General features: G+C 47.0%; 1 protein-coding gene across 2 annotated transcripts in view; it reads left to right on the plus strand.

Moving 5' to 3' along the window:
• The window catches only part of IQCA1 (IQ motif containing with AAA domain 1), a 154,880-nt gene that overhangs the window by 6,365 nt on the left and 132,139 nt on the right, over window positions 1–16,376 (plus strand). Inside the window, exons 1-5 of one of the 2 annotated variants that reach the window (XM_070489334.1) lie at window positions 1,175–1,297; window positions 3,753–4,074; window positions 8,158–8,277; window positions 12,062–12,253; window positions 14,939–15,010. In XM_070489334.1, the coding sequence (XP_070345435.1) occupies window positions 3,754–4,074; window positions 8,158–8,277; window positions 12,062–12,253; window positions 14,939–15,010 (705 nt within the window). In that variant the 5' untranslated portion in view covers window positions 1,175–1,297; window position 3,753. Of the gene's footprint in view, window positions 1–1,174; window positions 1,298–3,752; window positions 4,075–8,157; window positions 8,278–12,061; window positions 12,254–14,938; window positions 15,011–16,376 lie in introns of those variants that run through there. The other variant, XM_014862589.3, reaches the window with a different exon arrangement.

Below are 16,376 nucleotides of genomic sequence, written 5' to 3' on the forward strand. Positions count from 1 at the left end.
TTCACATCAAGAGAAGGTTTTAAGTTTTGGCCAGGAAGATGAAAATCTCCCATCTCTGCTCCAAGCACGTAAAAATGGTAGATAAAAGATATTTTTTAAGAATTTTTAAAATTTATTTAATTTTTTTTTTTTTTTTTTTGCTGAGGAAGATGCACCCTGAGCTAACATCTGTCACCAATCCTCCTCTTTTTGCTTAAGGAAGACTCACCCTGAGCTAACATCTGTTGCAAATCTTCCTCGATTTTTTGTATGTGGGCCACTGCCACAACATGGCCACCTGGCCACCGACCAGCGCTATAGGTTGGAACCGGGGAACAGAACTCAGGCTGCAGAAGTGGAGTGCATGAAACTTAATCACTAGGCCACTGGGGCTGGCCCATTTTTTTTTTTTTTTCAAATTTTATTTTAAAAAATGTTTTAATTTTTCTTTTAAATTTATACTAATTTGTGATATATTCATATTATATATTATATTTAATAGTATATATTAAATTATAAAATAAAACTATTTTAAATTGAACAATTAAAAACTTGGCTTTTTTAATCCAAGCTGGAAATCTCTGCACCGAGAGCAGAGTGGAAACCCACAGCAGTGAGCAGGCCACTGGCAGCTGCTCTGGGATTTCAGCCAGGAGGGCTGGAGCGGGGACCCCTGTGTGAGTCCAGGGCGGGACTGCCCTTCCCAGCGGGGACAAGGGCAGAGGGAGCATGCCCACTGCCCGCTCTGGGTTGTAGGGAGAAACCAGCTTCTGAGCTGGACAGTGAGCCCCCGAATGGCAAGATCCTCAGAATATACAAAGAACCCCCACAATTTAATAGAAAAACAAGCCAGTGTAAAAAGAGGCCAAACCAAATGGATAATATGAAATGGATATTTAAATGGATAAAATGGATAATGGTTTATCCATTAACTAAATGGATAAACAATTTAAAGAAGAGAACTTGCAAACGCCCGATATGCAGGTGGAAATATATTCAGTCTTGTTAGCAATGAAGTGAATGGACATTAAGACGATGAGGTTCTATTTGTCACCGGTCATCGTTGCAAAAGTTCCGGTGGTGTATTTCGTGGCGGCGGTGGTGGCGGTGGGCCTTTAATGTGGGGGAGAGGCAGAGCTGGCGGTACCGTTTAATGATGGTTCTGAGCTCAGAATCACACAGATCTGGATCCAGACTCTGGCCTCGCCACTTCGGAGCGAGCCGTCTCCTCCCACCCCGCTCAGTGGGAGGCAGGGGAGCGCCCTTTCGTGGGATGTGGCGAGGAGGACACGTAGCACACAACGTGGCCAGAGTTTCAGTAAGTGATGTTCCCCCACATCTTACTCACAGGAAAGAAAGAGCGCAGCGTGTCTGAGGAATGGCAGAGAGTGGGACCAGAGCAGAGTGCCTGGGACCAGGGGGGTGCCTGGGAATGTAGGGGGGGGAGTCCCAGTTACACAAGGTGGAGTGCGCTCCATATTTATCTCCATTCCGCCTGAATCGCCTCCCAAAGGGCAATGAAGGATTTAAAAGGCGAGAGAACATTTGAGCATTTGATAGGTGACATCGGGAAGATGGAGGAGGCGGGGGGGGGGGGGGGGGGGGGGAAAGCAGCTGCGGATGCGGATGAGAGGTGGGAGGCGGGGCAGAGAACGCAGCCCTGCAGCCCTGCAGAGGCGGGGCGGTAAAGAGCCAGCGGTTCCAGGAGAACCCGGGGATGCGGTAGGGGCAGGTCTGGTCCTTCTGAGGTGGGGCCGAAAGTGGGAGGCCCGGTATTAGATCAGCATCAGGGGCGTTTGGACCGCAGAGACGGTGCTAAGCCGCTCCCATCCTGGCGGAAGAGGCAGGTGCAGGCAGCCGGGACTCCGGACGCCAGGCACAGGCGAGCGTGAGAACGAGAGGCCAGACTGACCATGTCGAGGAAGTGAGAGTCCCCGGCCCCCTGGACCCACCTGCTTCCCGGCAGAGATTGGAGCCCCGCCCGCCAGCACAGGAAAGACCTAGCAGATAGACCCGGACATTCGCGGGTTTCACCCTCATCAGGGAAATGGCCAGGGTCCTGCCCATCCCCGGTGAAGCCCTCTGGTTGATAAGGCCCTTCCAAGACACACTGAACTTCCAGTTAGCTTTTCACTCCTGGCTCATGGATGTAAAAAGAGAACCAAAAATCACCCCAATTTTTTCTATTTTTTGGCGCCTGAGCTAATATCTGTTGCCAATCTCTTTTTTCTTTTTTTTTCTTCTCCTCCCCCAACCCCCCCACCCCCAGTACATAGTTGTATATTCCAGTTGCAGGTCCTTCTAGTTGTGGCATGTGGGACCCTGCCTCAGCATGGCCTGATGAGTGGTGCCATGTCCACACCCAGGATGCTAACCCGTGAAACCCTGGGCAGCTGAAGCAGAGCGCTCGAACTAAACCACTTGGCCATGGGGCCAGCCACAATTTTTTTTAAAAAAGTCTCTGCCATGAATGTATTGGTCAGGGTCCCAGAGGCAAAGGATAGCTCACTCAGCACAAGGGCTAATAAAGGGACCAGTGATGAAGGTGTGGCCAGAGTCTAGGGAGACCAACAAGGGATGGTGTGTGTCCTGGGGCTAGCAAGGGCAGAGCTGTCCCCACTGTAAGCCTTCAGTGGAAGGAAGCTTCCAACCGTTTGTTGACTTGCCAGGGAGGGAGGCACTGGGAGAGGACATACCCCCATCTCTCTGCTCTGGCTCTCCAGCTTCCTCTCTGCTCCTTCCACTGACTCGACCAGCTGCAACCTGAGGGCCAGGAGCCCGCTGATGCAGTCCAAGGGGCCAGCCTCCAGGGCACAGTCTGCACCTTACTTTTTACCCTGTACATTATGGTTCTAAGTTTCCTGGGTGTTGCTAACAGCTGTAATTCCTTCATTTTTCACTGCTGTGTAATAGTCTATTGGTGAGAATACCCCAATTTATTTATCTATTCTCCTGTTCATGGACGTTGGGTTATCTCTAGGTTTGTTTTTTTGCTGCTATAAAGAAATACTGGGGCCAGCCCCATGGCCAAGTGGTTAAGTTTGCATGCTCCACTTTGGCGGCCCAGGGTTTCGCTGGTTCGGATCCTGGGCACGGACCCAGCACCGCTCATCAAGCCATGCTAAGGCGGCGTCCCACATAGCACAACCAGAGGCTCTCACAACTAGAATATACAACTGTGTACTGGGGGGCTTTGGGAAGAAGAAGAAGAAAAGAAAAAAAGAGAATATTGGCAACAGATGTTAGCGCAGGTGCCAATCTTTAAAAGAAAAAACAAAACAGAAACTCTACTGTGGTCATTCTTGATGCAGATTTCCACGAGTTTCTCTACGCCTGGTTGTTTGTTCATAGGGTATGCACATGTTCACCTTTACAAGGTGATGCTGAGTGACTTTCCAAAGTGTTGGTTCTGATTTATACTCCACCAGTTGTATGTATGGACAAATGAGTTAACTAATCTGGTCATCAACTTCTTCATCTTTTAAATGGGTATAATAATACTGGCTTTATGGGTATCGTGAGGAATCCCTTTATATCATTTAGGTAAAAGGCTTTTTAAACTATTTATTTGATGATAATAGCAGTGGTCCTATCCAAAAATTACATGCACATCAAAACAGGACATCGGTGGTCTAAACAGCCCGGGAATTGGCCGGTATTTTTAGCTCACCTTTGACAATGAGTTATATTTCGTTATAGCAGATGCTCAATGTGTATGCCTTACAAAGTAACTTTTACTTACTGTATTGTCTAAACTCTCTGTCTTCCCTCAGAATGTATAATAAGATGTGGCATCAGACCCAAGAAGCCCTGAATTCTCTGCTTGATAGAGAGTCTCAGTTGCTAGAGCCACAAAGAAATCAAGTGTTCATCTTCCAGACGTTAGCCACCTGCTACATAAAGTACATGCAGGTCTTTGGGAACCTGGAGAATGTCTATGACCAGATCGTCCACCCACAGAAACGAAGACTGATCCGGAAAATACTAGATGGAGTGATGGGTCGCATCCTGGAACTGAAGAATGAGATGGTAGAGTTGGAATTAACCGAGTTTCATTATTTCGACGATATCTTACAGGACCTCAAGTTGGCTCCCGTAAGTCCTCGGGGTTTTTTCTTATCAGTTTCTCTTTGCTTTAAATATGATATGGACACCTAGAATCAATATTCTACAGACTTTCTAGACATATTTACTAGTTGTTTGCTGTATTACAAGTTGAAACATGGCTTGTCAATTAGACCATAATGCCATGGACAAAGATTGGGTACTGTCATAGACAAGGATTGGGTACTGCCATGGAAAGGATTGGGTACTGCCAGGGACAAGGACTGGGTACTGCCATGGACAAGGACTGGGTACTCTCATGGACAAGGATTGGGTACTGCCATGGTCAAGGATTGGGTACTGCCATGGACAAGGACTGGGTACTCTCATGGACAAGGATTGGGTACTGCCATGGTCAAGGATTGGGTACTGCCATGGACAAGGACTGGGTACTGTCATGGACAAGGATTGGGTACTGCCATGGACAAGGACTGGGTACTCTCATGGACAAGGATTGGGTACTGCCATGGTCAAGGATTGGGTACTGCCATGGACAAGGACTGGGTACTGTCATGGACAAGGATTGGGTACTGCCATGGACAAGGACTGGGTACTGTCATGGACAAGGATTGGGTACTGCCATGGTTAAGGATTGGGTACTGCCATGGACAAGGATTGGGTACTGCCATGGAAAGGATTGGGTACTGCCATGGACAAGGACTGGGTACTGCCATGGACAAGGACTGGGTACTGTCATGGACAAGGATTGGGTACTGCCGTGGACAAGGACTGGGTACTGTCATGGACAAGGATTGGGTTCCCTTAGTTTTGGGCTCAGACAAATCTTTGCACAGTCCTTGGGTCTCTTGGACACTGCGGTTGTTGTGGTCTTCCTTGTCACCGTGGAGTCTGCCCAGGCCGGCTGCGATCGAGTAGGCCGACCCTTTCACAAATATTCTGTGGCACAGATCCTCCCAATTTCCAGTAGCCATATTCCTACTTCTGTTTCCCAAGGGAATCTCTCTCTGGCTTCTGTTGCCCATCATCGTCTTTGGGATGAGTAGCCTGTTGGTTGTTGGTTCCTTATTCCCAGGTGGAGGCATCTCGTCTTTTGCTCTGGGTCAGTGGTGACTCGAGGGATGGATGGCAAAGGAGGGCTCCCTGCCATTCTCTCTCTCTGCTACCCTGGAGCAATCTGCCAGCACCCGTAACCACAGCACCCTCCTGTGAGCATCTGGCCCCCACTGCTGCCCTTTGACCTTCGCCGCCAGACACCCAGGATCTCTTCTGATGCTCTGTCTGGCTGGGTCTGCCAGGGGCCGGTGGACACCTTGCTTCAGTGTCATGGTCCTACGAGCTCCGTATCCATTTTGGAAAGAACGTTTCCCCAAAATAAAATAAAAAGGAGAAAGTGTTTAATTTTCCACGTGGTGTTTAATGTTTCTTCCTGTTGAAACTGTTGGAGCATCTATAAAGGCTGTGTTTCTTTCTGGGACAAGCTTTCCTGGCATTATTATTGCATTTTATCAGAAGGCATTAAAGAAACTAACAGAAATGAGTGAAAATGTTGAAGATCATTCCAGGACATCCATGTTTTGTGCATTCATTTATAAGAGCATGGATTAAACCGCTAGATTTTTTAGGTCAGTGTGCTTTTATTCACCCGTGTGAAAATAGCAAGAACAACTTAGGATAAATGTGAAATAAATAGTCATTAAGTCATATTCCTAAATTTAGGCAATAAAGTAATATTAAATTTACTAATTTAATTCCAAGAATATTAAATAATATTCCTAAATGCAGGGAATAAGAAGTTGATGAAATTTGTATGGTGGGCCCTTTCAGTTTTTTTCCTGTTTTTCATACTGCTTCAGCCAGCCCCGCTGCTGTGGCTGGGTCCTCTTCTTGAAGGCCGTGCAATTGTTCCCGAAGCAATGGGGCCACTGAGCGTTGAGAGGGATGATGAATGAGCAGCGTCCTCCAGGAGGCCTTCATGGTAGGAGACCATCAGCCATGTTTTCCACCAGCCCTAGAAGGTGCAGATTGAGCCATGTGCCGGCACTGAGGTCCGGGTGGTCAGAGGGTGTGTCCAACAGCAGCAGCATGGACTCCGTAAACAGTGCTCTGGCCAGGCAGACACAAGTGTACCAGCCTCTGGGAACTCCTGTGCAGCCCACTTCTGCATTTCAGGATGGAAGCCCCACCAACCAGCATCCTCTGTGCCTGGGCCTCGGTGGCTGTCACCCACACAGCCGGCAGCTCCCCTATATTTGGTTGCGCCAGCACCCAGCTATCTGTACAGTATGACCCACACCCTGACCACAGCTGATTGGCGCTCAAGGATGGGCATCTTGGTGGCTGCACCAGCCAGCCCTTCCCTGAGAGGTTCTGAAGCCAGGAGAGAGAGGGAGACCAGTTTCTATCTCAGGGTCTGAACTGCCGTCTCCCAAACTGGCAAGTAGCTGGAGACTTTGTTTGCTTAGAAGAATGCTCTTCAGAGAGAAAGAGAGGGAGAACAAAGCAGACGCACCAAGAGGAGCAGAAATACCTGGCCGAGTCCCGAAGGGCATCTTCATCCCTAGACACAACTCTTTGCTCACAGACATTCAGCTGTGTTCCAGCTCTGGTTCCACGAGCTCCCAAATCCTTCCATCCATGTGCCCTCTTGGCAAAACCAGCCAGAAGACTGTTTCTGTAACCTGCCAGATAAGGAGCCTCCCCTAACAGATCCCCTGATGTAGAGAAACATGTAGGGGCAGTTTCTCTGCCACCGGAAGTTTCCTTGATTCCACCCCATCGAGAATGGGAAACCCTAAGGTGTCTGGGGTGGACGTAAAATACATCGTGGATGGAGAACCAGCAGCCAGCCCAGAGCAGCTGACGTCTGTCTTCCCCTCTCTTCCATTCTCAATTGCTCTGTTTCTTCACCTTCAAAATCCTAATTATAATTTTATGGTCCTAAACACACCAGATGGAGCCACGTCCGTGAAGTTTCGTCTTCAAAGTTAGAAAAGTACAACACTCGAACACGCTTATTAATAAATAAAATGACAGCGTTAAATAAAAGTGTCATCATCCTCCTCGGACTGTCTTCCATCCCCAGGCCACACTCACCCCCCGGACCCTGGAGGCTCGCTTGAAGTTCACCCCAAACACTCCATTGGCTGGAGAAAGTTTTGGGTTCCAAAAACAACTATTGCCGCCTCCCGGAATTCCCAGGGACACCATCCCACCCAGCCCTGAAAAGACACCCCTTTATGCTATAATGCTCGTTTAAGGGAAAGCCTGTTCAAAATTACCTGTTTGGGAGAACAGTGTGGGGAGTCACACCAGAATGGGAACAGGGAAGCCGACCCTGAGGATGAGCCGCTTAGCTTTCCCTGGTCAACTGGTCTACCAGAAGGCGCCTAGAAGTGACTGATGGGGTATCTACGACTGTGTGTCTCCATGGGTTGGCCAAGGGTTCACCCATATCCTTGAATAACACTTCTACACTCTTGGTTTTTTAACTTGAACTGGTAAATATTCCTTTGACCTCCACTAATTTGAAATATTTGGTAATATATACAAGCGAAGAACAGAAGTTTATATTTCTGGTGTCAAAAGCAAGTTTCCTAATGAAGCCAATTAATTTAGTAAATAACTTTTGTAATGGCATAATTTAGGTAAAAATAAAACCGAATTAATTAGAAAAAAATTGTGACCATTTACATACAAATAGTTGATGATAGATGATGATAAATGATTTAATGGTAAATTATTAGGTTTAGTTCAGAGATCTCTACAGCTCCAGACTTTGCTATCCTAATCTGCATTATTATTTTAGGGAGGCTGAGATGATATTATATTTCTTTAAGGAAGTTGGTTAATTGAGGCCTAACTGATAGGAATTATGGAAGTTTTAGAGTAATGATTAAAATAAGCAACATGGTTATGATTTTCCCTTTTGACTGTATTTGTGTCTCCTTAGTGATAACGAATTCTCCTTACTCCACTGGCTTCATCATCCCTTAAAGACGATGAGAAGTCAAGGGAGTCCCTTTGATGGACACATCCTTACAGTGTCTTTTAAATAGATCTGAGTCCTGCAATTGTGACAAAAATGCCCTTTCGTTTGTTCTTTCTCTTTTCTAGCAACAATTAGATATTCCGATACCCAAGTATTTTTTGAAGGAGAAGATGGATGTCATAAAAGAGAGAGAGAAAATCCTTGCTCAAATATTAGCCACCAGTGGATTAGATGTAACTGACACGGTTTGTATATCATTTTAACAAACATTATTCCCTAATCTATAAAACCTCCTTTCTCTGCTACTCTTAATTGTGTGAGAAACAAGTAGTCTTTTCACCGTGAGAACAGCGGGACCCTTCCCCCGTTATTATTGAGTTTGTAAGAAGTTGCCGAACTTTGGGATGTGTTTTTGATGATTCATAACCATTATTTTTCAAGAACTTTGGAAATACAGATCAAAGCTTAATACTTTGTTGATTAAAGCACTATCTCTAAGATTGGGTAGATTATGAGTCAGTTCAATTTTTCATCTCAAATTCACCTAAAGTCACAAGCAGAACGTTGTTCATATAAAGTAATTGAATGCTGAGATAACTTACTAGGAACTCAAAAGTTACTTCCCCTATTGACCTTTTATAACTTCAAGTTGAGTAACACGTGGATCACCTCAAATGGACTGTCTGCAGGGAAAAGGGGAAAAAAATCCTTAAAGACCGCCACCTCCCCGCCCCCCGCCGGCCTGGGAAAGCCGAGAGCAGAATCCAGTGGGTTCCCCCGCCCCGTATCTCCTTTATCCCCAATATTTGTGCAGCTCCACCTTCTTCCCGTCTTCACAGCTGTCTTAGTTCTGATGCTCAGTACCTTCTCCTGGAGCCTCGCTGTCATTCCCATGGGGCCTCCCAGTGGGCAGTCTTTTTCTTCCAGTCCTTTCCACAGGGCACTGCCGTATCAATCTTCTGACAAGTCTGCTTATGCATCTCGGTGACCCTCATTGCCTACGCAATCAGTGCCTCACGCCGCTGGCTGGTCCTCGTGACCCAAGCTGTAAGGAAGCAGTGGACCGTCACACCTGGAACAAGTCAGAGTGAAAGGGCGCTATGAGTAACTGCTGAGGCGCACGTGCAGCCCCACATGCACAGGGTAAACTGGCATGTGGTCTGCCTACAGATGGGCCCCGTTGGGTACTGCCAGTCTGGGTCACAATGTTAAGGAAGATTCCAAGGGCATCCAGAATGGTGGGAGGAGGGAGCAGGAAGTGCCCTGTCTGCCTGGCACGGGAAACAGGCCAGGTGCACGCACTGCCTTAGCCAGCCCCGTGCTGTCTCCCGTTTTGCATAGGCATGCTGCATGCTGCCTAGAGGGCTTGCTCTTCTCTCTGCATCCCAGCCTGTCGAAATGGTACTCATTCTTCAGAGCCCAACTTCACGCAGCATCCCGCAAGAAACCTTTCCTGACCCGCCTAACTCAAGCCACCTCTCCCTCCTGCACCTCTCCCGAGTGACTGGCCCTTCTACGTTAGACATGCGTGAAGGAGATTTCCAGGCTGACTCGCCTGGGGGTCCTCTGGCCATCCTTTCACCACTGGACTTCTGTGTCTGTGCCTTCAGTCCATGCATCAGTCAGACACAGCACTCACTCAGCACTTCACTGAGTTCCCCACAGGCATCCCCTGGCACAAGGCATTGACAAACAGTGCAGAATTCGCTGAAGATTTTATAGTGGCAGTGGAGAAGGGAGATTACATCGTACACACTACAGGAAAACCCTAAAACATCCTCTCTGCTGTTTCTCCTCCCTCCCCCTGCCCCGGTCCCTCTTTGTTTGTGTGGGGTCCGCCACAGGGATGTGTCCTGCTTCCCTCACTCAGTGTCCCACCCTGGCCAGCTCTGCTTGCTTCCTCAGGTGGAGCTGCTCCTCTCCGCCCCGTCTCTATTTCAGATGCCTCATGCTCAGCAAAACACGGGGCTCTGGTCAACGACCCCTGGGCATCCGTGTGACTTTCCCATGCCCTTCGATGTCTTACTGGACCCCTGCTCTCTCCTTAAGCTGCTTATTTCTTGAAGATATATGCAATATAGACCCCGAGAAGAATTTGATAGGGAAAATTATCATCCACACCTACATTTGTGACGCTTAATACTTCCTCTTGGGGCCTCCATCGATGTCCAGAAATCTTTGTCCTATTGAGTAGACTACCCCAAACCCCTGGGAAGTAGTCAGGAAGGGCTGTAATTATTTTCAGAATGACAGCATGGAATCTCAAGGAAATAAGTACAACAGTAACTAACGTTTGCCGCGCACCTGCGATATGATATGCTTTGGTGCTTTTAGGTACATTGTCTGATTTAATAGGAGAAAGGCAGTCATTCCACTCGAACATGCAAAGTGCATCATAGGACAGGCGTGCTTGTCGCAAATTTGGAGCGATGAGATCTCACTGAAAGTGAAACTCCAAGGGGTTGTTGTGTGAAAGAACTTCCTCCCAAGGAGCCCAGGGGCCTCACTGAGGAGCGGTGGAAGCTCCAGGAGAAAGAGGGTCTGCCTCTGTTCAGGTTGGCTCCACCCTTCCCAACCCGGGGAGCCTATGGAAGCTATTTCCCTTCCCTGAGCCTCAGGCTTCTTAAGTGGTCACAATAAATTCCTGCCATGGAGGTTGCTCTGTGAATTTGATGGGAAGGTATGTGAAAGCAGCTGGCCTCTGTCAGCTCTCAGTAAATGTCCCTTCTTGCTCCTTCCTGTGCCTCCCGCCTCCCGTTAGACAGAGAGGCGATCATCCTGGGAAGCCGTGGCCCAGGTGTTGAATTGGAGCAGCCTCAGTACATCCTGAGATGGTAGCCACCGCTGCCCTCTGAGGCCTGGAAAAGGACTCAGCCTGTGCTTGGGTGTCTTCTGATCCAAATGGCCTCTTGGGACCTCAGTGCATCCTGAGATGGTGGCCACCGCTGCCCTGTGAGGCCTGGAAAAGGACTCAGCCTGTGCTTGGGTGTCTTCTGATTCAAATGGCCTCTTGGGACCTCAGTGCATCCTGAGATGGTGGCCATCGTTACCCTCTGAGGCCTAGAAAAGGACTCAGCCTGTGCTTGAGTGTCTTCTGATTCAAATGGCCTCTTGGGACCTCAGTGCATCCTGAGATGGTGGCCATCGTTACCCTCTGAGGCCTAGAAAAGGAATCAGCCTGTGCTTGGGTGTTTTCTGATTCAAATGGCCTCTCTCTTCTGCCTCCATCCATGCATGAGGCTCTGCCCAGCCAGGCCACATGCACAGCTTCTCCCTCTCTCCGGGGACAACAGAGAGTCTCACGCCTGAGCCCACTCAGAGCTCACGGCCTCTGACCCCAGCAACCTTGCTTTCGTCCCTCTTCCCTCCAAAAATGGCGCATCCCCTCGCCTGACTTTGCCTCCACAAACCCCACCTGAGGTCTCCAAAGACATCATTTTACTCCACGAGCCTGATTTTTCTCCGTCTTAGTAGTACCCATCACGTTTGGCTATTTTAAAAAGCAAATTTGTAGGTGCTGGAAGACACGTGGCAAAGTTAAATATCTCTAAAATGATTTTAACGTTAGTCATATTCACTAGTTCATTCTGCAATTGACTTTAAAGTCAGCATTTCACTTCATGTGTATTTTACATTTTAAATTCTCATATTAGAGATGTGTTTTTAATTTATATGTTTCTACTGTTAAGTTAAGGAAACATTGATAGCAGTTCCGAGTTTTATTGGGTCCATTTTATTGGCACTCCTAGTATAATTTTTCTGCCAACCTAAAATAGGGTGGAGCTAATTAGTATTTTGTTTGGAATGGTGGAAGAAAGCTTAGGAGATCCTTAAATATGGAACCACGGTAGGAGCACGGTATATCATCAAAATATACGTAATTCATGGGAAAAATGATTCGTATGATGCTCTTTATCCACAATTTGGGGACTCTTCAGGTGGGGCCGGAAATAAGTTTGTGATATTTCTGGGGTCAGCTGATGCCGTTGACGTGTTTAAACACTGATTGACCTTAAATGTTTTTTACAGAAATACTCTGTCAAGGGTATCCCCATAGAAGAGGCAATTAAGGTGATCCAGATGGCAGAGAGGGCTCGGCAGGGTCGCCTCCGAGCCATGTTCATGAAGCAGATCTTCCTTCAAGAGTACAGGGCAAAGCAAGCCAGGTTGCTTGGCGAGAGAGTCCCAGACGAGGAGGCTGCCGCAGTGTGTATTCAGAAGGTGCGAATGTGTGGCGCTCAGAGCTGGGGGGCAAGATGTCTTGACGCCGCTAGAAATCTACGTACCGCGGTCGGGAGTGCGCTGCGAAACTGAAAATTCCAAAGTCCTACCTTTAGGAGAACCGGGTTAAATTCCAGAGCGATGCTGCTCCTACCGTGGGGAAACCGTTAACTAGGCTTGGTCGTGTTTCTTCCATTCTGTCATAAATAGGTATCAAACGCAGGGCATTTTATTCAAGTATTTTTAAAGATCGTTGATAACTGTTGGAAAGCACGGGGGCTGGCCTGGTGGCTTAGTCGTTAAATTTACGTGCTCCACTTTGGCAGCCCGGGGTTCATGGTGTTGGATCCCACGTGCAGACCTATGCACCATCAAGCCATACTGTGGCAGCATCCCACATACAAAATAGAGGAAGATGAGAACGGATGTTAGCTCAGCAACAATCTTCCTGGAGCAAAAAGAAGAAGATTGGCAACAGATATTAGCTCAGGGCCAATCTTCCTCACCAAAAAAAAAGAAGAAGAAATTCAGTGAGGATATAATACCTTGATGAATTTTTAAAAACACATTTATAGACAGACATATTTATAGAAGGGGAGCAACAGTTAACACCTGCTAGCTTGCAAAGTGTGTACCATTTGCAAAAGTCCCAGCAACCATCACTAATAACCAGAACCCCAACATTCCTTCTAGCAGTGGGCTGGAGGTTTCCTTCGCTCTGTCAGAGAAGCACCATTGACTTGTATCCCATCTTTTCTCAATGGAGGTTAAGTTGCTTATGGGAAAATGCAGAAAATGGCAACGTGACACAAAGGAGAATTAGGTTAGAGAGAAAGCAAGTATGCGGACATAAAACATTGTCAGAGGATCAGGACTTTTGTTCCTAGTTGTGTTTAAATGGGAGTGGGGGGAGTGGGGAGGAGAGACATATAAGAGAGTGTTTTCGGTCAAGTCTCTGTGGGATGCGAAGTTTTATACAGGCATCTGAGTTCACAGTTTTAGTTGTAAAATTCTTGCATGTTACTGTGTTCTGTTTCCCCACATTACAGAAGAAACTTTCCTTCTAAAACCATGAAGTGCCACCATTAGCTCTAGCCCCACACTGCTGCCATCTAGAAGTTTCTCTTAAAGAAACCCAGGTAGGGGAATCCCACTAATGAGAATTATAGGTCATTTCTTTTTTTTTTTTTTTTTTGAGGAAGATTAGCCCTGAGCTAACATCTGCCACCAATCCTCCTCTTTTTGCTGAGGAAGACTGGCCGTGAGCTAACATCTGTGCCCATCTTCCTCTACTTTATATGAGGGATGCTGCCACAGCATGGCTTGCCAAGCGGTGTGTAGGTCCACACCAGGGATCCAAACCGGCAAACCCCAGGCTGCCAAAGCAGAATGTACGAACTTAATTGCTGTGCCACCAGGCCAGCCCCTAGGTCATTTCTTTTTATCCCAGCTTTATTGAGGCATATTTGGCAGATAACATTGTGTAAGTTTAAGACGTACCTCATTTGATATATGGATATATTGCCAAATGATTACCACAGTAAGGTCAAGTAACACATGCGCCACCTCACATAGTTACCATTTTTCTTACAGTGAGAACATTTAAGATCATTAACTCTTAGCAACTTTCAGGTATACAAGACAGTATTGTTAACTGTAGTCACCATGCTGTACGTTAGGTCCCCAGCACTTACTCGTCTCATAATTGGAGATTTCTACCTTTGACCACATTTCCCCATTTCCCTCAACCCCCAGCCCCTGGCAACCACAAATCTACTCTCTGTTTCTATAGGTTCAGCATGTTTAGATTCCACATATAAGTGAGATCATGCAGTATTTGTCTTTCTCTGTATGACTCATTTCACTTAGCATAATGCCCCCAAAATGCATCCATGTTGTCGCAAATGGCAGGATTTCTTTCTTTTTCAGGGCTGAATAGTATTCCACTGTATGGATGTACCACATTTTCTTTACCCATTCATCCATCAACAGACACTTAGGTTGTTTCCATGTCTTGGCTGTTGTGAATAATGCTGCAGTGAACATGGGGGTGTAGATATCTCTTTGAGATCCTGATTTCATTTGCTTTGGATATAGACCCAGAAGTGAGATTGCTGGTCATGTGGCAGTTCTATTTTCAATTTTTTTTTTTGAGGAACCTCCATGCTGTTTTCCATGGTGGCTGCATCAATTTCCATTCCCGCCAACAGTGCACAAGGGTTCCCTTTCCTCCACAACCTCGCCAACACCTCTTATCTCTTGTCTTTTTGATCACAGCCTCCTAACAGGTGTGAGGCTGTTGCCGGGTCAGCGGTGGGCTCTGGGGTTGACAAGTTTCCTGCCAGGGTCTTGGGCGAGCGTGGATGCTACATGGTCCCTGGGTGGACGGGACTGCCTCTGGTCCCCCGTGATCAGCACAGTGGTGCAGGACGAGGCCCCACTTGAGGTCCACAGCTAGGTCCTTAGACAGCAGCACAGGCCATTTCCGTGATTCATTCTTTCTTCAAAAATTTTGCCTGTGATCCCAGAATCAAAAATACTCCATCCACACACACGTGTGCACCGCCCGGACTGCATAGTCATTGTATCATTTAGAATGTGCAGTTTATATGGGAGAAACGGTAGGACCACATATTCTTTATTGTTTTAATGTGTTAAATAAGCAACTATGTGTTTGTTTTTTAGGTGTGGCGAGGTTTCCACCAAAATAAGAAAACCGAGAGAGAGAGAGAAGAGGAGATGGTCTTCCTGGGTATGGTAAGTTTTCTTCCAGACAGTTTTCTTAGGCATCTAGTTTTCTTATGCAAGACAACAGAATCTGTAAGACTTGTGTCTGCCTTAGAGCGTTTTTGAGGAAAGAAAGGAAAGGAAAGGAAAATAAATGACCAGTGATTTAAGAGAATGGCTCACCTGTGTTACACAGCAGCCTGCCCCGGGGGGGATCCAGGAGAGCACGGGCGTGTCCATTTGCACGTCTCTGTTAGAATGTGCGGGCTGCTCTGAGTGTGGAAACAAGCTGGGAGCTGCTCCCAACACGCTCTTCCTGGCCGACGTCAGCAGGCCACTTTCCTGTGTTAGTGTCTGTGGGCGTGAGAATGGGTTTGCCCTGATAGGGCTGCCATGTTGGGGGTGATCGCCCTGCCGATTACTGAATCAGGGTTGAAAGGGTCTATTCGTGACTGATCGCTGTGTAACAGGATTACCACAAACTCAGCAGCTGAAACAACCTTTTAAACTCAGTTTATCTCAGTGTCTGTGAGTCAGGAGTCTGGGCTTAGCTGACGCTTTCTGCTCAGGGTCCTACAAGGCTGGGGCTGGGGCTGGGGCCTCCCCTGGGGCTCGCCTGGGGAAGGGTCCACTGCCAAGCTTGTGTGGTTGTTGGCAGGATTCAGTCCAGGTGGGCTGTGAGCCTGAAGGCCGAAGGTTTTTGCTAGTTGTTAGCTGGAGTTGGCCCCCGGCTCCATGTGGGCCTCTCATATTGCAACTTGCTTCATCAAAGCCAGCAAGGGACTTACATTCAAGCCTTTAATCCATTTTGAGTTAACTTTTGTGTGTTGTGTAATGGTCTACTTTCATCCTTTTGCATGTCTCTGTCCAGTTTTCCCAACACCATCTATTGAAGACACTTTGCTTTCTCCATTGTACGTTCTTGGCTCCTTTGTCGAAGATTAGCTGTGCACAGATGTGTGGTTTTATTTCTGGGCTTTCAATTCTGTTCCATTAATCTGTGCACCTGTTTTGTACCAGTACCATCCTGTTTTCATTACTGTAGCTTTGTAGTATGCTTTGAAGTCAGGGATTGTGATGCCTCCAGCTTTGTTCTTTTTTCTCAGGATTGCTTTGGCTATTCAGGGTCTTTTGTTGTTCCATATAAATTTTAGGATTCTTTGTTCTATTTCCGTGAAGAATGTCATTGGGATTCTGATTGGGATGGCATTGAATCTGTAGATTGCTTTAGGTAGTATGGGCATTTTAGCTGTGTTTATTTTTCTAATCTATGAGCATGGAATCTCTTTCCATTTCTTTATGTCATTATTTCTTTCAGTAATGTCTTATAGTTTTCAGTGTATAGGTCTTTCACTTCCCTGGTTAAATTTATTCCTAGGTATTTTGTTCTTTTTGT

Source organism: Equus asinus, chromosome 19 (assembly GCF_041296235.1).
Source record: "Equus asinus isolate D_3611 breed Donkey chromosome 19, EquAss-T2T_v2, whole genome shotgun sequence".
NCBI lineage: Eukaryota > Metazoa > Chordata > Mammalia > Perissodactyla > Equidae > Equus > Equus asinus.